This window comes from Diceros bicornis, chromosome 2 (assembly GCF_020826845.1).
Source record: "Diceros bicornis minor isolate mBicDic1 chromosome 2, mDicBic1.mat.cur, whole genome shotgun sequence".
In the NCBI taxonomy this organism is placed as follows: Eukaryota; Metazoa; Chordata; class Mammalia; order Perissodactyla; family Rhinocerotidae; genus Diceros; species Diceros bicornis.
The window spans coordinates 2,227,455-2,255,205 of record NC_080741.1 but is presented as its reverse complement, the minus strand read 5'-3'; the positions used below and the strand labels follow the sequence as shown (position 1 = coordinate 2,255,205).

Genomic DNA, 27,751 nt, shown 5'->3' with positions numbered 1-27,751 from the left:
TTAACTCAAAGTCCAGAATCTCACCTTCTAAGTAAGGTCCAGGTGCTGATGTGGCCTCACAGGGGTAGTCACTCAGGTACAGCTCCTTGAGGACAGTTCCCCTCTGATTGGAAGGCCCAGAGACAAGCCATCTGTCCCCTCCCCCACACCTATCACACAAAGGTGGAGCAGGCCTAGGAAACTGCTGTTAACACCCGCCTGTGAAAGGGAGTCACTGGAGGCACAAAAGGAGTCGCTGGTCCACAGCAGTTCTGAAAACCATCCATGCCACTGTTGGAACCAGAAACGTCCATCTGCATTGAATTTGAGGTTAAATCAACTCCGTTATTTCCGCAATATCCTATTGGTTACAGAGGTTAGAACTATTCGGTGTGGGATGCTGCCGACTACATCTGCAGGAGGCAAAGCACAGGAAACTCTTATGCTATGAAATCTTCCCACTTTACACTGCACATGTCTATGTTAAGTGGCTTATAGAACGTAAACGAGTGAACTAACGCTGCTGTGTACCCAGCGTCTGTTAAAGATACCTGGGTCATAGATTCAGAACACCAAAGAGAAGGATATCCACGATGTGTGGTTGACTCTTGAGGAATAGGATCCACTCCTTGCCCTGTACGTATGGTCCAAAATATATGGCTGGCTGTTCTGCGAGCTTTCTATTGGCTGACGAGCTGCTCTCAGAGAGAGCAACCCACCCAAAAAGAAGTTTGTTTTTAATGATTATTAGCCAACCTGAAAAAATAGGTCCACTGCTATTAGACAGTAGATCCTGGTGGTTAAGAGCATCGGCTTTGGCGTCGAAATGCTTCCCCTGGAACCACAGCCCGATCGGTCATTTGTTATGTGACTTCGGGGAATCAGTCACCTGAGTCTTACGCCCATCTAATGGGGACATTGAGAAGATTAAGTGAGATAATATGTGTGAAGCACTCAGCACCCTGTCTGGCCCAGAGTAAGCCCTCTCATTATTATTATTACCAAAAATTATGGGAATTGTCTGTGCATTTCATGACTCTCTCAGTCAAAGTTTTCCCATCTGCAAAATTAGGGGGTTAGACTCAGTTTCTCAGGTTCATTGTAGCTCTACCAGCCTATGGGTTTTCCAGCTGAGTAGCCTACAAAAGTCTTTTATTTTTTCTCTTCATAATGATCACTTGCATTTGCACAGCACTTTTAACTTCAGAATCTTTTCATATCTATTTTCTCTCTTGATTCTCAGCATCACTCTGTGAGGCAAGTGGGCAGCGTTGGCAACATTATCCTCATCTGACTAATGAGGAAAATGAGATACTGAGAGGCTGTAACCTGCTGGAGTTGGTTGGTGCAAAGTCAAAACCAGAGGAACCTGGCTCTTACGATGATCACCCCGGGTTCCTTCCTCCAGGCAACATGGCCTATCGTGATGTTTAATCAACTTTGCTTCAGCCCAAGAAACTTTTTCAGGCAGTTAAAGAAGTGCCCAGGGAAGATCACAAAAATTGAATGTAAATAATTTGGGCAGTTCTGATCAAACCAGCGGGTATAGGAAGTATATTACATCTCGTTTACCCACACCAACCAGAACAGGTCAGTTTACCAAGCACCTTGTCCCCTCCGACACACTCTGAGGTCACAGCACCTACTGACACGGTGCTGTTGTTTCCAGGAGCTGAGTGTTACTTTTTAACAACAGGATGTGAGTAGTCACTCAGTTCGTCAGTTTTCTTTCTTCGCCGTTGATTGTTTCCGGTTTCAGCCAGGGTTTTTACATGAAAGGAATTAACTTCTTTCCTATTTTAATCCTTAGCCCTGTTTGGAAATCAATGACTAGAAAACACGTCCAGAGGAAATACAGGGCGAGCAGTTGTCAATTGGTCCTAGGAGTGGAAGACAGTGAAGCCTGAGGCCGACAGAGCAGAGGAGCTGGAGGGAGTGTTTCCAGCAGCCTCTCAGTCCTGCTCCTTCCCAGAAGTGGGACTCCTGCCAATATACTGGGGCATTGAGCCAAAACGTTGGTCAAATATTGACTCTTCATTGGGAATACTATCTGGCCACACCCTGGTTCAGAGGAACAAAGATTTGCCAACACCACTGGCACAGTAGGTTAAGTCCCATTCCCCTGTGTTTAGTCAAGGATTTACTATTTTTTTAGTTCCTGAACAAGAATGCTATACTTGTTTTCACAGTATTTATCTGGCATGGTCTTTGCCTGTTGAATTCCTGCGGATGATGAGACAGCTTTCTTTCTAATCTTAGAAATATGGTAAAAAAGATTCCAGCTGAAATATCCTGCTAGCTAGGAGATAGTATGCTCAGTTGCAAATGTGAATCTAAAAAGCTATAATTGAAAAGCTTTACCAAGTCCCTTCAACTTTCTGAGTTTTCAGCTTCAGTTTCTATGGAAATCTGGAGGCCCAAGTTTTTAAAAATTGTAGATATGTTATATACATTATATATGTTTACATAATATTTAATATTTATTATACAAATATTATATAAATATAGTATGTAAATTATCTATGAATATAATAATGTACGTTTACATAATATGAATATGTATGCTTGTATAAAAACAATAAGATCTACCAGCAACATAGTATTTTTTCAAGGATTCTGTGTCAAGAAATGAAATGTTGAGGGATGGGAAATTTTTTGACAGGTTGCTGTTGAAGCGTCTTGACTAAAAATTTATTTTAAGTAGTAAATGTCTTAAAACATTTATGTAGAGTGAAATGTCTGAGTGTTTATACAGAGCTGTTGACCAGGTTTTATGGTTCCACTGGGTGGAACAACCCTAACATCCTCGCCTTCCGTAACGTCTTAACAGCAGCACTTCTTAGGCCCAAATGAAACATAGTAAATCCATCTTGAAAATCTGCAGATTATTTTTTTCTGAAGAAAAGTTTGGACTGCTCGGGCACATGCAAAACTGTTGTTGTTGCTGAAAAATCACTGCAAATGGGAAGGTGTGCCCTCACCTTGAGCGTCGGTCCGTGATTTCACAGCCTTCTTACAACGCAGTTCTCTGTTAGTGACTTCAGGGGGAGAACTCCGTGAGTAAGGCCTACATCATATCTGCCACTTTGACAAGTGGCGGCTAAGCGCCTCGGAACGAGTGCCTATCAAATATTTTGGAGGCTTCAACCAGATTTCAACTACCCAGAAGTTACAAGAAGCAAGTTTCCAACCCGGCCTGGGCTCTTCGCCTGCCTGTGGGCTTCTTGTGCTTGGGGCTCACACTGTTGTGACTTCTTTTCCAGTAGTTTCCGTTACACGGTCCTGGGGTCCCCAGAATGGTAGTTTGATAAATGCTTGCAAAATTAAATTGGTTCACTAGCCTGTGAGACAGGGGGCTGAGAGAGATCCCTCTGCCCAAATCAGAGTCCAGAAATAGAGAAAGCCTCAGTGAGGGCCTGGCCTCTGTTTCCCCTATGACTCATTGGTTAATTTTAGGAAACATAAAGCTGAGAATACTTAAAAACAGTCAGACCCTTTTATTTCAGGTTTACCCACGCTCTAGCTTTCCCGTGATGGAGGACAGCACCGAAGAGTTCTCTTCACTCTTGTTCTGTCTCATATATAATTTCCCGCTATTGCACGATATCAAAGACGTCTGCATTATTGCAATTTAGCCGAATCATTGACATGTGCTAGAAAAAGTATTTTACAATGACGTGTTTCTATTTTACATTCGAGGTGCAAGTTATAAATTATTTTCTTTTTGCTCAATTTTTATTAGCTTCTCACATATTTTTCAGAATGATTTTTCCAAAAAGGAATAGCAAAGAAGACTGCTTAAGTGGCAAGTATCTGTTTTTCACAATTGTGGCACAGGGGCTCCTCTAGAGGCTATGAAGTTTGGGAGAATTATTCTCTCAAGTCTTCATCAGTCCTTACACATAAACGACTGCCCAGGCCGTGGATGGATGATGAATACTTTGTGTTTTTCTTGACAAGGGGAGAGGAAATGCCGATAAAGCTAAAAGACTCTTCTTAAAAGAAAAGTCTTTTAGGAACAGATCCTAATGCAACCAGGAAGTGACTGGAGAAAGTGAGCACTAACACCTTAGAAAGAACCTCAGAGGGCTGAGATGTAGCTTCAGATGCCACTGGGGTGGGGATATGAGTGGACCAGGTGAGAACCACCAGGAGCACCTGTTATAGGCTTTCCCTTCTACAGCTCAAGCCCTTTCCTGAGCCAGTGCATATGTACTGGGCACCTCTCGGGCTCCCTTGAGTCAATGGCCTTCCCTTTGTGAGCTCTACACTCCATCTGGGGCCAGAATATCCCCCTCCTTCTGGTGGGGCTGGGAACAGAATATTCGGAGCTGCAAGTGATAAGGTATGCTCGCAACTTGGGATGACCTTTTGATACCATGTCATCACTTATGAGAAACCTTGCCCCAAGGATACTGTGTGTGAAGCTCATTAAAGGAAACTCTTGCAGAGAACTCCGGTGAAACTGCCCTGCCCACGCCCCGTGACACAGCCCAGCAGGTTCCAGACACCAACCACGGTCAGGGAGAGTGTGACCAAGTGTTACAAGGCGGAAGCCGGCAGGGAGGAACCCCGGCATGTTCTGTCAGGTCAGCAGTCAGCCTGGCTGTAAACAGGTGAGACTGCAGTGCTGTGAGGTCATCCAGTCTGACTCAGTCCTTTCCGGAACCGACAGGTCATTTTCATGAATCTTCTGTGGAGCGAATAAAAGAGTTTCACACCAATGCCATATGTAAATGCTAGCCAATCCTCTCCTTATCCTCTCTTTCATTCACTTTTCTTGAAATGGATCCAGCCGTAATATAAAGCAACAGAAAGGAAAACGAGGGAACGGAGCCGTCTTTCTCTCTATGCCCATTTACCCTCCACCAGAGGCCGCTCGCTGAAGGAGCAGACACAGCAACGTCAGAGGAGAGAGAACAGAGAAGCCTTGTAAAGCAGAGGCAATCTTCAAAATCACTGCATTCAATTCTCTAACTTTATAGACGAGAAACCTGAAGACGAGACACTCCGAAGAGGCAGAGGGACTGGCCTAAATCACACACGAGTCAGCGGAAGACCCTGAGCTAGAATTCCACTCTTCTGACTCCCAATCTTAGTCTAGAAGTTCTCAAGTCATGAGGCACAAGAGTTTTCAAATTCTACTAACCTTGTGTTCCGAGGAAGTCTTTTCCCGGGGTGTAAACTAGCTAACGTGGCATTGTCTTGCTTCTGAGCCGGAGAGCACCCGGCTGCGGTGCATCCTCAGCCCCGAAGCCCTTCCCTCCAGAGGAGGCCATTGGAACACGGTTCCACTGAGATTTCGTGATGCTTCCATTTTACGAAGGAGAACTCGAGGCCTAGAGAGGCCTATCCTGCCCACTCTCCAGGATACTCAAGAGGAAAAGATAGACCCCAGATAGGCAGCCCTTCACATTTTAAACAGTTTAAAAATTCAGAATTAAAGTTGAGTTCTGAATTTAACTCCTGCAGGCTAAAGAAAAAAGGGAAACATGATTCACGGTTCACACTGTCCACAAGGAGGAAACGCACCAGCTCCCCAAGAGGAAGCTACAGTGTGCAATGCTGCCAGCTCTCCCTCCCTCCCTCCCTCAGGTCAAACCCAGAATCCTCAGAACCACACATCTCACAAACCATGCACTCAGCCTAAGTGTGAACACCTGACGTGAGGTTACAGAATTACTCTACCCACGAGTGCACAAACATGCCTTTTTATGGGTTTTAGGTCATAAAACTCTAAGGCTATGGAATGAGTATAAACAAATCAAAGATTCTCTCAGTTACTCATCATTCAAAAATGGCCGGATCCCTTTGATGAAATTTGGAGAATATATTGGGACGGTCTGGTTTCTATCATATGCATACTTGAAATTCACTTTAGGGTCCTAAGGATTACTCAGATTTATAGTGAGTCGCATCCTTGGAGAGGCCGTTGGGGAACCTCCTGCACTCCTCCCCACTGAACGCTGGAGATGGACATGCTTCTTGAGTTAGGATGCTGCTATGCACAGGGAAAACAAACCATGGTTTTACTAACATGCAGTAAAGCTCCGTAGAAGTGGCAGGGATCCCTTTAAACCACGGCCAGTGAGTCTCCTACAGCACCAGGTGGACCAGCTGACTATAGCTTTTCTCTTCGTGGACTTGCCTCACAAGATAGTGACTCCCAGCTGTGACGAGGAGACACTGCTCTGTGATGCTGAATAGCAAGTTTCCTCGGAATCAAGGTCACTCTCCTCTCTGGGCGCTATAGCTTAATAAGGGACAGGTCCATGTGCAGCCCGAGCATGGAAGTGCCCTCAGGACACTCTCAGTAGCACCCAGGACAGCTCATCCCCCATTTAAAGTTGGGAGAACTCAGATCTGTGTTGGAAATCTCCTGAATCCTAATCCAGGTTGAAAGACACATTAGGTACTAGTGACCATAGCTAATTTCTAGGGTTAAATTGCTAACAGATAAGAACTTAAGACCTTCAACATTGCTAGGAAGCAGATGAGCTCCAAATACCAGGGAAAAGTGTGGAGTCAGGGGACAAAGGGTGTAATCAATGGAAGGCGTGGAACACGAGGCGATCTCTGTTCTTCTTGGGAGCTCTTATCTGATCCAGCACTGAAATCATCCACTTCTATCTGGGCCTAGTGTCATCATACTCTGGGACCGAGATAGAGCCATCAAGAAATTAGGCTCAAGGTAAAAATTAACGGCAATGACTAGTGCTGTTCCTGCTCTGTGCACGTGCCTTTCTGTACGTGTTTAATATCTTCTAAAGAGCCGCCCTCAATCCTAAGAAGAAATGTGTTTCCTGCACTCTGCCTCACCTATATAGAGGGAAATGGAGAGAAGGCAATGGGCTTCATCCCAGAGGCTGTAGTCTCGTTTATTTATTTTATACTCACTCAACAAATATTTATTAAGCTCCTCTTAGTAGATTCACGTACTTACTGATCTGGGCATAGGGAGACAGACAATGTCTCTATCCTCATTAAGCTGAAAGTAAACAAGTAAATTAATAAATAAAAAACGTCATTACAGGTTTCATATGTGCAGTGAAACAAGGTGAATGAAGAAATAGCCTTCGACCGCCGGAGACAGTCTTTCCTGGGAAGGGCCACATAGACTGTGTGTGGGCTACACGGTCTCCATGGTAACTACTCCCCTCCATCCTCAGCCCCTGAACCCAGCCCCACAGCCTGTATACAAGGAGAGCTTGGCTGTGTTCCAATAAAACTTTATTTACAGAAACTAAAATGTGAATTTCTTATAATTTTCACACTTCATGAAATATTTATTTATTTGAACCATTAAAAAAGGTTAAAACCATTCTAAGCTCGTGGGTTGTACTAAAAACAGTGGAGGGTCAGATTTGGTGGATAGACACAGCTTGTTATGGTCTGAATGTCTGTGTCCCCAAATTCATATGTTGGAATCCTAATGCCCAGTTAGGAAGTGGGGCCTTTGGGAAGTGCTTTGGCTGTGAGGGTGGGGCCTCATGAATGGGATTAGTGCCTTATAAAAGAGACCACAGAGAGCTCCCTAGCCCCTCCACCACGTGAGCATATGGTGAGACGTCAGCAGTCTGCAGCCTGGAAGAGGGTCTTCTCCAGAACCCTGCGATGCGGGCCCCTGATCTTGGACTTCCAGCCTCCAGCACTGTGAGACATAAATTTCTGTTGTTGATAAGCCACCCAGTCTGTGGGGTTTTGTTATAGCAGGCTGAACGGACTAAGACACGCCTTTTGCATTAACTCCTGGCTCCATGACTCAGGGAGAAGTGAATGCAGTTAACTTAGATGGAGCTCGGTATGACTTCTCTGAAGAGGTGACATCTTAGTGGCCAAGAGGAAACCAGCCATGGGAAGAGCTGTAAGAAGGGCACCCCAGACAGAGAAAACAACAAATGCTCCAGAAACCCCAGGCCAAACATTGAGGTTTATTAAGGAATGAAATATTTAAGAAAAACAACCTTTAAAACTACGTGTCTCACTGCACTTGTGGGCATTGGTTTCCAGTTGTTAGGTAATAAATGTTGTAAAAGGAATGGAACAAATGTGGCATAAATAATCCTTTAATGAAATTTCTCATTCTCTGACTGTCATCATCTTTGGCAAAGCATTATAGGTTGATTTTTTCCCTTGTGTATGATTACTTGGCAGAGTAGAAGAGAAGAAGAATTTAAAAGAGAGAAGAATCATTTAAAATCTTTGTGTCGATTAAAATGAATTAGCCTGTAGAAATGGTAGACATTTTTCACCCAATGATTTTATTCTGTGTCTATGTCATTGAGTATGTAACCATATGTTTGCCAGCCAAATGTTATAATTCACATGGATAAACTTTGTACGGAGAAATTATGTGTAAATATGAATAAAATATCCTTATTCGTCTATACATTAGAAGTCTATTCATCAGTGTTTTACTTACACATAAAAGGCTTTTGTGGTACTGTAGGCTTGTCACCTGGCCATCTGGATAGTACAATTGGAGAACATCCATAAAAATGAAAAGAAATGCCCAAATATTGTTTTATAGAGTGGTTTTTTCTAAACCCATACTTCATTTGTGATTTCAAAGCTTGGCAGAGAAGATAAAAAAGAAATAAAAAGAATTGCTTGCAGAGACACCTTATGTGGGAGAGACATGTCTATATTTTAAATCTGTGACAGAACTCCAAATCTTACCCAGATGTTGGTAGAGGAGAACATTTTCTTCATTTTAGAAATAATACCCAGAGAACACGCCCATCTGTCTGTTGTAAGGAAATATCCAAGTCATGTGCTTATCAAAAGAACCCAAAATGTTGGTGAGAGCTGAAATACGCCCAGAACAAAAAAAAGAAAAAAATCAAAGAAAATAGTGGGCAATCATGTTTGAAAATGTGTTTCTGGTGAAAATGGTATCTAGGGTGTCTGTTACATAAAAAAGAACCCCACGGCATATTAATTTACGACGTTAAAACAGTCTTAAGAAAGATGGCTATGAGATTCATCTCAGGTGGGAAACAGAGAAATGTTGAATAATATCAAGAAACACTTGGACCTATTCCAGAGTTTCACCAGGTAAGTCAACACATATTCGTTTGCAAAACATTCACCTTTGTTACTCTGTATCATTGCATACTTTAAGGACGTATGTTGTGTAGGAATTTTGAATGTTTTAGGTTTTATCATGGGTTATGATAATCTTTGAATACCATTTTAATTAAATTCAACAATCACTTATCTAACACCCTATAGGATCCTAAATAAGAAGATAAATAAGGTTGAACTATTTCCCCAAGATTCCACGTCTTCAGCAGAAACAAACTCCAAGAACTCTGAGTTGAGGGAGAGAGGTTAAGTGCTGTGACAGAGGGAGACAGTGGGGAGGAAATGGTTCATTGGTGGAAGAAATCTAGGCTGTTTCATAAATGAGCTGGCCCTTGAGCTGGGCCTGCTACATGAAGATGCAGGGAAGCGTCGGGCTACAGAAATCATCATCCGTGGGAAACCGTCTCGTAGGTTCTTGAGCAGAAAGTGCTCCGATCAGTTCTGATTTCTGTTTGTTTTTAAAAAGTTGTAAAACAGAATAAACTTACAGAAAAGTACATGCATCATAAATGTTCATCTTCTGGCTTTTTCTGAAACAAGTACCTGTCTGACTATCCTGCTACCAAGCAAAATAATAAACTAGCAGCACTCCAGGAGTTCTCAAATGAGGGCGAGCTTCAAGGGGTGCCCCCCCGAGAGGGGCCCAGGGCCTGGTGCAGAGCAGGGACCCCCTTGGCTTAAGGCTCTGCTGTTGCATCTTGAAATTCCTAATACATTTTGAACAAGGGACCCTGCCTTTGCATTGGCTTTGGGCCCCACAAATTATGTAGCCTCTCCTGTCCCTAACCGTCATTCTGCAACACATTCAAATGTGCAGTTCTCCCCCTAGGACAGACCATTATTTTTATTTTCTTTATCGTTTGTTCCCTAATTACACATGCCTGAACAAAATCATTTAATTTTGTCTTTCATGAATGTTAGGTAAATAGAATCAAACTGTATGGATATATGCTGTTGTGTCTGGCTTTTTTCACTTAACATTGTGTGTTTAAATGTCATCATATTGTGATTCATTCATTTTCTCAGCTATATTTTTAATGAGCTTGATCTGCTAGATTCCAAGGATCGATTGGCGCGTGGAGGACAGAGGGACTGGAGGCAAAGAGCCCAGTTAGGAGCCTGGGCGTGTTGACACTCACAATGTGAGAGCCTGGGGCCTGTGAGCAAGACGACAGGACAATCTCTCCTCTCTAGAAACCAGTATTTCAGAATCCTCAGACTTTTGGAACTGCTGCAGATGCAGAGCAATCTTAGAAATCCAAAAACAACAACAACAAAACCCTGCTTTGAAACAAAGAAGCATGCCCCGAGCATCCAGCAACAAATGACCGTGAGGACAGTTCAACGAACCAAAAATTATTCCCAGTATGCTATGTTGGCCGAGGAAAAAAAAGTGTTCTAATTGTATAGACTATGTACCACATACACACACACACACACACACACACACGTTGATATGTATACACACATGTATACATGTGATATACACATTTATACAACACACTTTTTTTGGTATGAATGAATTAACGCACGGAAGTAGCATAAGACAAGAAATAAGAAAGTAATTTTTAAAAAGGAAAAGGAAAACTGGTGGAGATAATCTGAGGCTGTAGCTGGTTGGCAGCCGCCGTGCTGTGATCACGCCGTCTGTGATTGGAGTGGATGGGGCAGTGGGAAGGGGCAGACGGGAGAGACAGTGAAATGGGCCCGGACAGGTTGGCAGAGGGTGCACAGTCATCTTCACTCTGCCCTCCCTCCTCCCTCCCTCAGGGATGCAGCAATGAGGGTGCATGCCCGGAGGGGCACATTGCAAACATCCTCCAGGGGAGACAGAAGCTATTTACAGTGATGGGGCGATGTTTTATTCAGTTGGTACCCACTCAAGACACATCAGACACTACAGTCCAGCATTCTGGGAAGGACATTCATTATTAAACACAAGTGACCTTAACCCACAGCACCGTGCCCAGCGCAGCAGCGTGCGAAGGCAGAGTGACAGAGCCAGCTGGTCTGAAGACGCGGATTCCACACTGCACTCCTGGAAAGCAAGGGCAAGGACATTTTTAAAAACTGCAATCTAAAACAAAAAGGAGTTGCACAAAGGGTAGGCATGTGAAAGTGATCACAAGCAAATAATAATGTTAGATTAACTTTTTCTATGCCCCTGCTATGTGGCAGGAACTGCGATGCAGTTTCACGTACATTATCCTCTCGTCCTCACAACGACCATTTTTACTCCCAGTTTATAGATGATGACATCGACGTTTAAGGAAGTCGTATCAGTTATCTTACTGTATAATAGATTGCTCAAACATTTAGCAGCTTAAAATAGGAAACTTTGATGACCTCACAGTTTCTGAGGGTCAGGACCCTGGGAATGGCTTAGCTGGGTGGTTGTGGCTCGGGGTCTGTGTGGGGTTGCCGCCAGGCGCGGCTGGGGGTAGCAGGCATCTGCAGGCTGCAGGAGTGACTTCCAAGTGCACTTTCTCGGGGTCTGCGGACCTCCTTACTCAGCCACTGGAGGAACAACCTCAGTTCCTAGACACAAAACTTCATATCATGTATGCAACCAAACCTGAAAACAAATATGGCTTTGTAGGTGTGATTTTCAGTGAAAAGGTAAGTGATTGTATTTATCTCTCACCCCATATTTATAGAACAGGAATGAAAAAACTATGTGCAAATTCAACTGCCTGCAAAGTCTTGAGTTTCTGAAGAGTGATTTGGCGTTGGGGTCGACACTAGAGGCTGGCTTACCTAACGCTGTTCTTCATTTATTTCTCCCTTGTTTCCTCCACTACTAAGGTGGAAAAGTTAGGCACTAATTTTCAGCCTCCTTTGCAGCTAGGAGGGCACACCATGCAGCCTCGGCCAAGGAAACCAACCTGGAAGTCTCCTGGCACTTTTGTTTCCTGATAAAACAGAATGATCCTTGCTCATCCTCAGCCCCACCATCTAGCCCCACCTTTCTCCCACCGCAGAAGCAGACTCGATTTCTGGGACGGCCTTTCTCTTGGTCACTGAAGGAAGGCCAGAAGAACTCAGTTCCAGACTTCTTGTTAAATGAGAAATGGACTGTTTCCTTACCCCACTACTCTTAGCAGGGTTTCTAGTTAAGTGCAGCCGTAAGTATTCCTAATTCTTTCCGCTGAGGGAACTTGAGAAGACATTAAAAATAAAGTCAGCAGATCCTGAGGGAAGGAGGGGTGTTAGAAAAGCCTGTGGCTTGTCACGACAACTTATTTCTAAACAATTTCCCACATAACCTAAATTCCTGCATTATACCAGCTGAGGGCTAAGACAACCCCAGCCATGTATCTTATTATATTATTTTGTCTTAGTCTCTAATAACAGTGCAGGAAGTCTGGACCCCCTTAATTCTCACTAACAGCGCTCGGACCCCTCAGGGGTGCATCCCCTGCCCTCCCCGACCAGTCTCCCTGACAGCTTACGACATGGAGGTCGTGGCTGCAGCTGCCCGGTGTCCAGTGACGGTTATCCTGCTGGCATCCACTGAAGAGGATCCGGGCTGCTGTGGAGGTCCACCCGGGACTCTCTGTGGCTGCTGCAGCCCCCAAAGCTGCAGGCCTGGCCTTGAAGGCTGCAGAAGCTGTGTGCCCAGTGCTGTGAACACCTGGCTGTCTCAACCGCCTGGAGACTTTACCCCTCTCCTGCGGTGTTCACTCCGCAGTAGTCTCCCTGGTGCAGACCCACGGGGAATCCAAGGGGTAGACACCACAGTGGACAGACATCTCCCTTCCTCTGATGATTTATGCTGCCCTTGAACCACATCTGTGAGCCTCAACCACCCCTTCTCTTACCTCTTGACTGGCCCCTGACAAAACCCTGCATTTACTGGACCTGAACCTCCCTTCTGGCTTGCCTGCATCTTAGAATGAAACCACCTTAGGCTCAAGTTGTAATTCTCGATACACAAAAGTCATATAAAGTTGGCTAATTTAACTTGTAGCTTTATACACTAATCAAAGTTTATCTGAGTCAAACAGAGTAGGAATAGGCTGACAGTTTAATATTTGGGAAATTACCTGTCATGATCCTGAAGCATCCTCGAGGGCTACCTGTTACTCACATTGCACAGACGATGTTTGGAAAGTCAAAGATAGTCTCTCTCTCACACCCAACCTCCTACCATTTTAATTTACATTTACCCAAGGATCTTTTCAGAACCACAGGCTGACCTCAGGATAACAAAACTATTCTGTTTTCACACAATTATTCAGCTCACTCAGAGGAAATACAGTGGTATCTGTGAGCGTTATTTCTATCTCTCAGCCACCGAATATTAACTCCCTGGGTCAGCCTATAGAAACGTGTTATTCAAGACAGGAAATTTTACCACATGAGATTTAATGAGAAAGTAGATTTATCATGCAAGTAATATTCAGCGATTTCCATTTCATTCTTACAATGAATATACAATTTTAAATATTGCTTATGCCTGATATTCTACTCAAATCAAACATTGGGAACAGTTTAGAAAAAATTTCAGCCTGAAACCATGTCAGCAAAAATATCTTTTTTTTTCCTGATAAGGAATTTGCAGCCTTGAGAATAAGTCATTTCCCAAACACACTTGGACAACTTTGGGAAGAGTTAGGGCAGATTTAAACCTCAGGAAAAATTTAGAGAAAAAGAGAAAGAAACCTGGTGCAAAGTGACAGAAAACACAGATGTGTTCATGATGCAGCAGGCCCACGGCGCTGTGAAAGGGCTGACACGTCAAAGGGCACTGAGTGCCACAAAGAGGAGGATCATCTCCGGAGAGAGATGAAGTCACTCGGGAGAAGGCAGCTGAAGTCTTGATCCATGAGGCGATTACGGGATGCAGCTAAGTTCTGCTGCCCAGAGGTCCTAAAGCTGACCTGCTGTACCCACCTTCGGGACAGCCAGGGGAACAGCCCAAGCCCACCGTCACCAGGGACCTTGCCAAGAAAGCAGCTTCCTGGGCAACAACTTCAGCATATGAAATGCAAATATTACCATCAAATAAGAGGAAAATCCTTCAATAAATCAGTACTTAGGATGTCTGTCTTACTCGAAGTTCTACTCCCTGATCAGCAGGCTATCGAATACCTGAGGCCTCCATTGAGCTGTCAGTGAAAATAGTCACAAGAAACTAGAACTGGCCTCCTAGATTCTAAATAATTCTATGACAAAGAGACAAAAAGACTATTGACCAAAATGCTAAGGTTTGTTTTGGAGTAATTTGTTATTTTTATTCTTTCTGCTTCTTTATACATTCTAAATGTATTACAGTAAACGCATACTATTTACCAAATGAAAAGTATATAAATATTTTTCTTATTGTGACAGAACACCCTATACAACAGCAACATTTTCTAAACAAAAATTCAACTACTTAAAATGACTCATTCTCTGAATTTAGGTAGCCAAGGCTTTATAATAATTTAGCATGCAACAGAAAGAGAAGCTCAAGAGACTACACAGGTAAGACAGTTTTTATTGAGTTCATTCAATTTCCCATTAGTAATGGCATCTTGAATCACATAAGTCACAGGTTTGTGTGTGCATTTTCACTAAGGGTAAGGGCATATGGGAGACGTAGAGTTAGTTTTATAATTATTCACTTTTATATGTTGAGAAAAAGCCTTCAGAACTTTTAACAGAATCTGATCTGACAGACTTAAGGGGAATTATCAAAATCCTCTTCATAAAAATATTTTAATGGGTCAGCCCCATGACCTAGTGGTTAAGTGCAGTGCGCTCCACTTCAGCGGCCCAGGTTCAGTTCTCGGGCTCAGACCTACACCACTCATTGGCAGCCATGATGTGACGGTGACTCACATACAAAGAGAGGAAGATTGGGGGGCCCGCCTGGTGGCGCAAGCAGTTGGGTGCGCGCACTCTGCTGCGGCGGCCTGGGGTTCGCCGGTTCAGATCCCAGGTACGCACCAACGCAACACTTGTCAGGCCATGCTGTGGCGGCGTCCCATATAAAGTGGAGGAAGACGGCACAGATGTTAGCCCAGGGCCAGTCTTCCTCAGCAAAAAAAGAGGAGGATTGGCAGATGTTAGCACAGGGCTGATCTTCCTCACCAAAAAAAAAAAATTTTTAAAAGCTTAACTGGCATCTTCAGGAATTCATGGAACCCAAATTTAGCAGCTTAGCAACTTCATGCTGTGTGCTGCACGGTCACTGTTGGAAGAGGTTTCATTCCACTCTGGTTCCCAGACCCACATCTGCCTCCCTCCTGCAGCAGCCGCTGTGCCATCTTCAGGGACAGAGAACAGCATATTTGCATCTTGAGCTCTCTGGACTCTTCACCGTGATTCCAGCTCGTTTTCAGGTCTCTGGGCTCTTCCTTCCTGATGGAGAGGAAGGGTGCTTCCTCAGCCTTCCCGCCAGAGTTCTCAGACTCACCTACACCCTCTCCTCAGGAGCTTCTGTCCAGTGACATCCTATTGCTTGGATTTCAAGCTCTGCATCTTTACTGACGCTGCCCTTTCAGCTGAAAAGCAAGGCAAAATGAAACCTTAAAAATGTTAGAAGAAAACATTAGTTGTATAAAATATCTTGGAGTGTGAGATGTCCTTCTATTTCTGGCATGAAATCCACACACACACAAAAAAAAAACCATAACGAAAAAGATCAATAAATTCAAAATGGAAATATTTTTTAAAATCTTAATTAAAAAAGAAAGCATAAACAAATCAAAGACTAACAACAATTGATAAAATTATTGGGAGGACATATGATTTACAGAATAATATCTTGTATATTACATAACATCACCATAATACGTAATCAACAACTACAAATCAATGAGAAAGAGATGAGAAGGCCAGTAAAAAAATGGTTGACACTGTAACTATTGAGAACAAATTTTACATTACATGTGTAAAAACATCAACCTGAACATTTCATAAATTACACAGAGTTTCAGCCACCTGTTGATACATATTTACTACCTGAGTGGCATTTTACTACAGATTAAGGTCAAGAGTTAACGGCTCTAACGAATGACAGATTAGTAGTTCATTTTGATTATAAGAACTCGAACGTCCAGCAACAAACCTTCTCAGTACACGGTTTAGACATTGGCTAACTGGGTCTGTGGGCCCAACAGCCCACCACCTGCTTCTGCACAGAAAGTCTTAGCGGAACACATTCACTGACACATTGCCTCTGGCTGCTCTCATATGCTACAAGGGCAGAAGGGAGTAGTTGCAACAGAGATGGTACAGCCTGCAAAACCTGAAATATTTAGTATCTGGCCCCTCACATAAAATGTCGGCCAACCACTTGTTTAGAATATTTAGCATATATGAAACAGAAATATTTGATCAGTTTCCCAGGATCACTCCTTTTTAATTACATAAAACTATATTCTACAAGGCAATAAGGTTTTTTTAAGGACATAAATTCTTTAACAGAAAGGATTTAGTTTTTATACTTTGGGGTAACATGCCCACATTACAATGGTTGAATAGTAGAACAGTAATCTTCCTTTTATATGTAAGTTTTAAAACAGATGAAAAAGAAAACAATTTCAGACGAGTTACAAAGTTCCATGACAGAATTGAACATAACAATTGCAAAAATTATTTGTATAGACCAAATTCTGCAGTTTCGTGTGTTGTCTTCCTAAGCCTTTTCTCTATCTCCCGATTGCTAGATTGTGTAACCACCAGTAAACCAGAACCCCCTTAGGCAGATTCCTTAAACCAAATCCTACTGTGGACAATAATCTGCAAAGGAAACTTCCTTTCCCCCAATATAGACTCTCACTGTCTCCATCAAAACCACAACATCCAAAAGACTTATTGGAGGCACTGCTGCAGGGGTGACAGGCTCCACTGCACCAGGGCAGGGGGGGTTACTGTCCCTGCAGGGGAAGGGGGTGCTTTAGTCTGCTGGTCGGCGACAAAAAAGCAAGTGAGAGGAAAATTCTTTTTAATGGAGCTAAGAAAATTTTCCCATTCTTGCAGTATTTGGTTCTCTGAAACAGAGGTTCAGAGGAGACAAATCTTAAACAGATTAAGACTTGAAATTGGGCTTTCCACTAAGAAAAACAGGATCAGTGAAATCTCTTTAAAATTTCCCTTGAGGGGCTGCCCGCTGGCGCAGCGGTTAAGCGCGCGCGCTCCGCTTTAGGGGCCCCTAGTTCGCAAGTTCAGATCCGGGTGCACACCAACGCACCGCTTGTCGAGCCATGCTGTGGCAGTGTCCCATATAAAGCAGAGGAAGATGGGCACGGATGTTAGCCCAGGGTCGATCTTCCTCAGTAAAAAGAGGAGGATTGGCAACGACGTTAGCTCAGGGCTGATCTTCCTCACAAAAAAACTAAAAATAAATAAATAAGAAATAAATAAATAAAATAAAATTTTCCTGGAGTGAGAATGCTCTCAGGCAAATCCGAGACCTAATAGAAAGGTCAGATTATGTATTTTAGAAGAGACTTTCTATTTCAGCTCTTTAAAAGAAAATCAGGTAAAAGAATGAAAATACACCAAACCATGAGTAAGAGCTCATGCCAGAACTGAAACCCACTGAGCAGTCATGTGGCATCAGCCCAGGCGGGTGTGAGACCTCAGCCCCCGGTTACTGCTTCATGGAGAGAGGAGTGGTTTTCATTAGCAAAAATAACAGTAATTTATATGTTGAAACATTATTCAGCACTAATCTGATAAACAACAGCCTTGAGACAACAGCTATTTTGATTCTCCTATTTGTGTTGCCCTATCAAAAAGTTGGTAAAAAGCTTGAATGATTTTAAGAGGTTAATTTAAAATTTAAGTCTCTCCTACACTTTCCTTTGAAAAATAATTAAAATAGAAAAAAGGAACCAATCAGAGAACAAGTGACAGAGGCAGACACTGAAATTTTAAAACTAGGCCCACCTTTGTCTCGCTTTAATTCCGAAGCTAGGATTTCAGGACATTTTTAAGATCTAAAGAGACAAAATCTCATTACAAGTAGTACAAGTCATTGCTCTTACAATTGGCTGCCCAAAGTGTGACAAGAGCAGTACGAAATGATGAAGGCTTGGTTGACTCAAAATACTCTTAGGGGCATTACTGGAGATTATGTTAAAAAGACCACTGGCAAAAAAAATATCCTCAGCCTGCTGGTGGATACATAGTTACCTTATAACATGTTCAGTACTTAGATACTGTTGAGAACTCTGCAAGGCACAGTGTTATATTTATACTTCCCTTTAAAATGATGATACGTGGTCACTATTGACTTATCCTTGGTGTTTTCAAAACTAGAAGCATTTCTTCACCTATAGGCGGCAGCAGCTAAAACTATGACCATGACGAAATAAACCTCAGCTTACTTTGGATAAATGAAGAGGACAGGTGGGCACTTATTTTCTTGAGGACTTTAAAAGATTCATGTTCTAACAAACCTGCTAATTCTCTGAAGGCCCCATCCGAGGGTCGAAAAAGCTGAGCCATCCCACCATGCAAGCAAAGGCCAGGGCCAGGACCCTCCACTGTGGGACATTCGGTACCAGAGGTTAAGCAATCCTTACTGGCAGCTTTTCCTTTAGGTTATTTTCTAGAAATGCCTTTTCTGCAAATGTTAAGTCTTCCTCAGAGAAAAGGTCTCTCCATTGGACGCTTTGGTATCTTTCCCCAAGATAGTACTGACATAATGTTTCCACCCAAATAAGGGTTGACTTTGATCACTCCAGCATCTTATGACTCACAGAGACTGAAATATTAGTATACATTTTTCTAAGGATCCAGGAAATGTTTATCTCTCACCAAGGATTAATATAATCTTTTACCACACACAGAGTTTGGAAAAGGAGTAAAATGCCATTCATATATATTCATCAATAAATATTGAGGGCCTCCTACGTAGGCACTGCACGAGGTGTTCTGAGGGACAGAGGTGGCTCCAAAGATAAGCCAGATACGGACCCTGCCCTCAAGGAATTCACACGGTGCTGGGAGATAAGACGCAGACATGTAAATAATTATACTACAGGATAATGATTCACGCCATAAGTGAGGTCAGTAAAGACTCCAACCACATTTCAGAGAAGGAAGTGACCAACCTTAAAAATTCGTGCGTGAGCAATTCCATTACTCCATTTTGAATCCCAAAGCTTCAGTGCAAATCTTTCTGTGGGAGACAAAAATGGAAGAATCCCCAGCAGAAAGTACAATCAGCCCTTCGTATCTGTGGCTTCCACGGCCCCTGTCTTAAACACAGCACTCCGTCCTCGGCTGGTTGAAATCTGCAGACGCGGAACCCGGTAACGGAGGGCTGATTCAGGGACTTGACCATCCGAGGGAGGTCTAGGAACCAACCCTACCTCGGACACCGAGGGACAGCTGTATTCAAACTGCGGCATCCTCCTGGTACTGGAGAGGCCACCAAGATTCAATAATGCTCGTCCACGTGGCTACCGGAGTCCTGAGGCTGGTCTCGTCTAGATGGGGCTCTCAGGCCGCCTGGGTCTGGCTAGTAGTTGTCACAAATTTATGAGGCGCTGCAGCTTTAAAAGCATGTCCCCATCCATTATCTGTTAATTATTGTCCCTGAGGGCCGTCTGGCACCATGAAAAGGGCAGCCAGGACACCAGGGTTCTAATTCCGCTCAGCTCTCTCTGATGTGAAATGAGGGGTTTGGTCACCAGATTCTCTCCAAGGTCCCTCGTGTAGCTGGGTGAGTAGGGCAAATTTTATTATCACCATTTTATAGATAGTGAAACTAAGGTCAGGAGAGCTGAGGGGACTGGCCCAAGGTCTCAGATAATAACTGATATCCAACACTTGAGATTAGACACCAGGCCTATGAGGACAAACACTTTCTACCACACCTTACTCAAGAGCCACACCTACCATTTGTGGGCAAGAGCACAAACAGAGGCTCACGTGGCATTAACCTAAGTATTTACGTTATAAATCAAGACAAACCTAGAACATGATCTATCCTCCCACCGTGACAAACACCTCTTTGCAAGGAGGTGGATGGCCAGGTGTGAATTATGAAGCTTGGCCTCCTCCAACCACAGGCTGGAAGGTGGCAGGGAAGGCATGCTGACTCCACTGACCCCTCCTCCTTCACTTGGAGGGGCCCACTGTGGCAAGGGGCGGGGCACACCTTCTCCCACAGGTCCAAGCACTGTCCACACCCAACCAAAACTCATTCCTGGATGCAGGGGTGAGTTCTGAGGCCCAAGCAGAGCCTGGACGAGGGTTTGGTACTATTTGGGCAGAGATTCCAGAATTGTGACCACCTGGCCAGTCTAGAAGAGGGTTCAGGCTCCTCGACCCTGTGGGAAGGGGCACTGAGAGAGGGTGGTCCCTCTTGCTTGGGTTTAAGAGCCGGTCCGATCACACTGCCTCAAGATCCAACCTAAGAAAGAGTAAAATCCGGGAACTTTCTTTCTTATGAGAAGATAGAATGGCCAGTTGGTTACAAGACCAGGTTCTGCTGCCCAACACCTGGGCTGGGATCCTTGCTCGGCCATCACCAGCAGTGAAATCTCAGAGAAGTGACTGAATGGCTTAGGGCCTCAGTTTCCTCATCTTTAAAGTAGGTATAATAATTATCATTATTATGAGGATTGCATGAGACAGCATGTGTAAGACGCTTGGCAGACATAAACGCTGGGTAACCGCTGTGAGCTTTTCTCCAGCTGGAGAATTATATAGGCATAATTACATCCAGGCACTCCGATAATCAAGGTTCAACCCTCTCTCCACCAAGCAGGCCGGCCGGGCGCAGGAGTGGGCACGACCCACCCACCCAAGGCGCCGGCTGCTGCCCGCGTCCCGCCGGGTCCCTGGCCGAGGCGTCCACGCTGCAGACACGCACACTGCGGGCTACAGCCCGGGTTCGGAGAAGGTTAACTCGCAAACGTGGCCTCAGACACTGAAACCAAGTGTTGGCACCCGCGGGTCCACCTCTCCGCTGCGGACGGCCGCACCAGGGGCGGTGGCGGCGCAAGAGGCAGGCAGCACCCAGAGCCAGAGTGCACGCGGCTCGGCCCCGCCACCCCCTTCCCTGGGGCTCCGGCTGCAGCGCTGAGCCTGCGACAGGTCCCGACATCTCCCCGCCGCCAGGAGGGAGGGAGACTCGGGCAAGTCGAGGCGTCTCCCTGCACCCCCGCGGGTGCCGCCCGAGAGCGAAGGCGTTTCCTGAGGCCCTCGGCTGGGATGATGCCTACGTGGTCCATTTCCACGTCCTAGCCCTCTCCCCTCCCCGCAAAAAAACTTGGCAACTTTGCTGTTTCTTGAAGACTAGACCTGCAGCCAGCCCCTTCTGCTCCCTTTAGGGCCGGTGGTGCCTGGGCACCCAGAAGGCAGGCCCTCTGGCAAACCTCAACAAAGGACTATATTTAGCTCCGAGCTCTCCGCCCAAATTCCTCCTATTTTTTCACTCTTAGCTTCAAAACGACTGGGTTGGGGCAGTGGAGGAGGGGCGGGCGCACGGAGAGCAGCTGCACCGCCCTCCGCTCGGCCCATCACCCAATCCCAGCGGAGGCGACTTTTCAGGCGCGCCGCCGCCCAAACGGACGAGAGCCGGCGGCGGCCAATGGGCGAGCCCCGGGGCGGGGAGTGCGCGGGGCCGGGGGGCCGGGGGACCGGGGGGCCGGGGGGCCGAGCCCGCGGGTGGGCGTGCGCGGCCGCCGCCGCCTCCTTCCACCCCAGCCCGGCCCGGCGCCCGAGCAGCCCTGGCCGCCGCCCCTCGGCGTTGGGGGGGTGGCCGGGCTCGGGCTGCAGCCCCACCGGGGGAGGCGGTGGGACCCGCCAGGTGGCCGCCCGCAGAGGCCCTAGTGCCGAGGGGCGGCCCCTTCCCCGTCGGGACAGCTCTCGGGTCTTTGTGCGGGGTGACGAGGCCGCGTAGGTGCCCGTGGCGGTCGGTGTGAAGGGCGGCGCCGTCCGCCGGGAGATGCTCGCCGCCCCCGCGCTCCGCGCCCCCAACGCCCGCCGGCTCTCCGGGCCGTGACGCACCCCGCCGGGGGCCCGGGGTGGAGTCCTCGGGCTCCTGATACCGGAGGCGGAGGCACAGCCCGCGGCCCCGGGCGGGACCCTCAGGCACGCCCCGCAGAGCGCGGAGAGGGCGCCCACGTGCTCCCACCGGAGCCTGCCTAGCGCTCCGCCGCCTCCCAGCCCCGCGCTGCTCTGGTCGGGTTCTAGACCCGCGCCCTCCGGCACCCGCCCGCGCGCTCCGCCGCCCCGCCCCGGCCCCGCCCCGGCCGGCCCCCAGTCCCGCCCCCGGAAAGCCAGGGGCGGCGGGCGGCGGGCGGCGGCGCACTGGGCATGCTCGCGGGCCGGGCGGGCGGGGCGAGGCGGGGCGGGGAGGGCCGGCCGCGCGCGGCGGGCAGGAAGCCCTGGGCCGCGGAGGCTGCGGGAGAGAGCGCGATGGGCCGCGGCGGCGGGCGCACGCTCCGCGGGGACTCATGCCACGCGCGTCCCGGCCCGGCGCGCCGCTAGCAGCCGCCTCCGCAGCCAGCCGCCGCCGCCTGCCGGCCCTCCCGGGCTGCCGCGGCCGGGAGCTGCCGCCGTCGCCTCGCGCGGGCTGCCGGCATTGTCCTCCCGGTCAGCCGCGGGCTGCTGCGGGGCCCCGGACCCGCGCCCCAGGGACGCGCCGCCGCCGTGCCCGGCCCGGCCCCCGCGCGGCGATCTCGGCGCCCCGCGCGCCCCGGCCGCCCTCGCCGAGCTGCTTCCTGCGGAGCGGAGGCAGGGGAGAAGTGCGGCCGCCTAGCCCGGCCCTTCCCGGCGCGCAGCCCCGACGGGGCCGCGGCACGACGGAGCCATGAGAGAGTACAAAGTGGTGGTGCTGGGCTCGGGCGGCGTGGGCAAGTCCGCGCTCACCGTGCAGTTCGTGACGGGCTCCTTCATCGAGAAGTACGACCCCACCATCGAGGACTTCTACCGCAAGGAGATCGAGGTGGACTCGTCGCCGTCGGTGCTGGAGATCCTGGACACGGCGGGCACGGAGCAGTTCGCGTCCATGCGGGACCTGTACATCAAGAACGGCCAGGGCTTCATCCTCGTCTACAGCCTCGTCAACCAGCAGAGCTTCCAGGACATCAAGCCCATGCGGGACCAGATCATCCGCGTGAAGCGGTACGAGCGCGTGCCCATGATCCTGGTGGGCAACAAGGTGGACCTGGAGGGCGAGCGCGAGGTCTCGTTCGGCGAGGGCAAGGCCCTGGCCGAGGAGTGGAGCTGCCCCTTCATGGAGACGTCGGCCAAAAACAAAGCCTCGGTGGATGAGCTGTTCGCCGAGATCGTGCGGCAGATGAACTACGCGGCGCAGCCCAACGGCGACGAGGGCTGCTGCTCGGCCTGCGTGATCCTCTGAGGCCGCGCGCCCCGCGCACAAAGCCGAGCGCACGGCGCGCTCGGCGGGATGCCCTTCTCGCTCGGAGGTTGGAGACGACTCGGCAGCGGCCGGGGTGGCCTCCGCCCCGCGTCCGAGGGGCTGTCCCGCCCTGACCCTCCGCGACCCGGTGGGAACGTGGCGCTGTGCAGCATGTACGTTTCTCATTGATTTTGGTTGACGCATATTTCCCCGTTGAAGCAGTCGTTGGGGCGCTGTATTGGCAGCTTGACACCGGCAAGCGAAAGTTTCAGCCAGGAAAAAATGCGGTGGGGAAGGAAGAGGACGGGAGAAGGTGGAGGGGACCTTGTGTGTGTGTGCGTGTGCGTGTCAACAACCGTTTTCTAGTTCCAAGTTTTCAGTACACGGAAGAAGTCCGGGAGAACCAAATGAAGGAGCAGGAGGAGAGGAGGAAACTTGTTTTTTCATTGTTTTCCAGGAGTAGCTGGAAATTAAGATCGGGTTCCTTTTCTGCCAGTTTGGAAGGGCAACCCCGTGACTGATTGCGATTCCGAGGATGTCTATGCAAAGTTGGGTTCTTGTTACAGTGTATCCAATCTGAAGTATTGCACATCTGAACTGGGACTGTTAACACTGATGCCAATACAGTGTGGGGTGCCAGAAAGTGTCTGCTGATATTTGCGGGAAAAAAAAAATCTATTTTGTTTACCTACTGTATCAAAGGGGAGTCTGGGGGAGAACGGTAGTATTTTTTTTTATCAGCTGTGAAAAAAATGTTACAGATCTGCACATTTTTGTGTGTACTATTGTGTGTGTGTGTGTGTGTGTGTGTTTAAGTTTAGCTTCTTGTTCTTATTGGTTGGCAGTAACAGATTTTGATGACGAGCTCTTTAAAATCCAGTACAAAGACTTTGCCAATGGGATTCAGGGCCCCAGCACCCCTGTGTCTGCAGAGTGCCTTCAAAACTCAGCTGTTCCAGCCGGTGCCAACCTGTGAACTTCCCACCATCTCCCAGAATCCGCTCTTCCCCAAACCACTTCCAGTTTCCTTGCAGCAATCTTCCCGAAGGAGCCAGGACAATAGGGCTTGTTGTTCAGTGAATTTTTTTATTATTTCCAGCCTTTAAAATGTAATTTCCATGGCTTGCAATGGGCTTTTTTTTTTTCGCTTCATCTTGTTCAAATGTTCAGGTATTTAGCTCCCTTTTATATTATTTTTTTTAATGTTTTGGTTATCTGTTAATAGGGTGTTCCTCCAGAAGCAGAGAGCAAAATTTTACTGTTGTGATGTACCAAGAGAATTCTAATTGTAATTTTTAATTCCAGACACGCGTTTAATCATTGTCTCTTCATTTTAAGACTTTTAATACAAATCTCATTTTTAAAGAAACAAACCCAAAATGATCGTTTGTGTTTCTGTGTTTCATATTCAGTGATTTAATGCAGTATCGTGGCTGAGGTGGACAGGGGCAGGTGCATGACGACCTCAAGAGTTGCTTGTCACATTTTGAAGACAGCAGTATCTCAGTGACAAGTTGGGTGATGTCACTCCCGAGTTCTTAAATACAGAAGAGATCATCAAGGTCTAGGAAGCCGTGGGGTGTGCCCCATCTGACTGCAGGATGAGCAGCATACTGGGTTTGTTCTGCTGATGGGAGCAATTTACCTCACAGTAGGTGGTGAGGGGGAGAAACCAGCCACTAACACTGCCTGGGACCTGGGAGAGGAGCCGTCCACCCGACCAGGCAGGTGGCACTTTTAATTTCCTTAAGCCTGTTTGGGGAAGGTGATTTCCAACTCTGAAGTCATACCCGGTAGTGTTTTCTGCAGTACATTTGTATGGGTTGTAGACAGTATCTCAACCCTTTTGAGGTTTTAATTTGAAAACAGATAATTAGACTAAAAAGAAGAGAAAGAAGGAAAAACTAAGACCAACCCCTTGCTCTTATTACACTGCAGTTTGTGGACCATTTTGACCTCACTAAATTTTCCCTCCAACAGTAGGAGGCAGTGTGAGCTTTTCATTTTCTGTTTTGTTTTCCGGAAGGGCCGCTTTACTAATATCACCTCTGTAGAATACGAGGAGGTGTATCACTCGGGGTACCCTGGGTCTGTGGAGTGTAGACGAAGTCTTCTGAAGGGTCTTTTGACAAGGGGATTTATTCTTTTGAGGAAGCCAAAGGAAATTACAGGGCACAGGTTTCTTTAAAGCTGTATTAAAGTATCTTGCCTTAAAATGTTGTGTCCTTTGCCCAGGTGATGTCTCAGTATCCAGCGTGGAGGGAGGAGAGGGAGGGAGTGGCCCTGTGATGGTCCTCTGGCTGTTTCTTTCCTTCTTGATCTCGCTTAAGTTTCGTATCAAACTCAATTGGAAGGCAATATATATATTCTAGATATATAAATTAGGAGAAACTACTCAAATTTATGCCTTTGCAAAGATTCCTTGTTGCATTTGAGTAAATATAGTTGCTTCAGTAGATGTCAAGTGTCGAAAATTCTGAAGACGTATCAAGAACTATGAAGGATTTTTTTTTAAAAGGCATTTGGTGACTTATGGTTTTGTTTTGGTTTTTTGGATGCCTTTTGACATAAAATGCTCCCAAGTGTCTAACTAACTTAAGAAATGTGTATACTCCTGGCAGGGAAGATTTGAAAATGGAAAATTGGAAATGAAATAGGCTGCTGGGTGCATTAATCATCTTTGCACAGGGTTTAGCCCCTCGCATGATTAAATTCTTCATAGCTCTGGGATGGCAGGGCAGAAGATTTCAGTATGCTTTTCCTGAGTACTGTAATATAAATGCCTTTTGGATTCTCAATGAAAGCAGTCTTGTGTGTGTGCCTGCAGCAGGAAAATAGCAGTTCTGAGTTTTGTAGACTTCTCCGTTATTTTCTTAAGAAAATTGAGAGAAATTAAGGACATTGTTTTTAAGACTATGTCAATATATTTGGCTAGTAAGAACCCCTTCTAGTATTATGGAGTGAAGAGGTAAGAGCATTTGTTTGGATGACCAAGTTAAAGGAAGTGGGGGAGGGAGCAGGGAGGAGCTGGCCTGAGGCTGTCACCTGTGAAAACAGAAACTGGGTAGGAAAGGAGCCTATGTCCTGGGGAGCAAAAGTTAACTTTTAAACTTGACCCCGCTGCTCAACAGCTTTTCCTTCTGGTCCCTGATGGTCATCCAGGCTTTACATCATTTCAAAGGATTATTTTTGCCATTCTTTTGTAATAGCCTCAGGAAAGTTGATGATATCACCTAAGTCGCATGTTTTCGTGTTCGAGAGTTACGGTTTAGCTAAAATGAGTTCCACGTTGTTAACTGTTGAAGTGGACTTCACTGAATCACCTGTTAAGATCAGATCTGTCTGGGGTTGGGGTTCTTGAAATGGAGAGGTTTCGTGCTTCCTGGTGAGTTACCTTCCTGTAGGTGGGATGCTGAAATACCTCGTCTGTTTGAACTGTTCAGTAGTGTTGTGTTTTCACCAGCCTGTGAGTGCACCCTCTTCTGAGCTACAGTCCAGGACTTCTCACAGGTGGGCTGGGAAAGTGGGAGAACGCTATTGGTAGCTGCTGGTCTTGAGAAACGGATCAACATGCGTGCACCTAAACTGTCATAAAAGCATATTTACTTTTCACAGCAGCTGGAAACAGCCCCCTACTTATAAATATGAAGGAAACAAAGACTGAATTTGGAGATCACCACGGTTAGTTAAAATGATATCAAACATTTGTCAGTGTCTACTTAATTGGGAAAAGCTTGCTGATATAAATTTTGTCCTTGTGAATATGTAGCAAATTCTTAAATACTAAGAGAATGTGATATTCTTGATTATGATGTTTTCCTCAGACTACTAGGAATAATTGAGGGCGTTTAATTGAACATAGGGCTAGTTCTAGAAAATGTATTTGATGGTTTGAGAAGGCTTTGGGGATCATCTAGTCCAGAGGTTCTCAAACTGGACCGCATGTCACTCACCTGGAGGTTACCACGGGCACTGCTGGGTGCTGTCTAGTGTCTTATTCCGTATGTCTGGGTATGATCTCATAATTTTCATTTCTAACAGTTTCCAGGTGATGCTGATATTGCTGGTCCAGGGACCACACTTTGAGGAGCAATGATCTAGTCCAAACTCCAAAAGAGTACTGTGCCGAGTGAGAACCACCTAGATGTTTAGGGGCACACCTTAGAGTGCTGCCTACCGCACAATCCTGGAGTAACCTCGACTGAAGCCAGTGGCTGGAGAGGACACACCATGTACAAGAGACTGTTACATTGCTGAGCGTGAGGGGTGCACACAGTGTAGGTAGAGTGGCTATCTGACATTGGCATGTGAACAGTCTGGCTGTCATTTTCAGGGTTCATGCAGAAGTTCACTAAAAAGAGAAAATGA

At 46.6% G+C, this 27,751-nt stretch overlaps 1 protein-coding gene across 1 annotated transcript; it reads left to right on the top strand.

The window, feature by feature from the left end:
* The first annotated feature begins 22,756 nt into the window (after positions 1-22,756).
* On the top strand, positions 22,757-23,471 carry RAP2B (RAP2B, member of RAS oncogene family). The gene has a single exon (XM_058550639.1). The coding sequence runs from the start codon at positions 22,832-22,834 to the stop codon at positions 23,381-23,383; it is 552 nt and encodes a 183-aa protein (XP_058406622.1). The 5' UTR covers positions 22,757-22,831; the 3' UTR covers positions 23,384-23,471.
* The last annotated feature ends 4,280 nt before the right edge of the window (positions 23,472-27,751 follow it).

Bases quoted from the DNA above. Each gene is read 5' to 3' on its own strand.
- RAP2B (XM_058550639.1), top strand. From the start codon at position 22,832: ATGAGAGAGTACAAAGTGGTGGTGCTGGGCTCGGGCGGCGTGGGCAAG.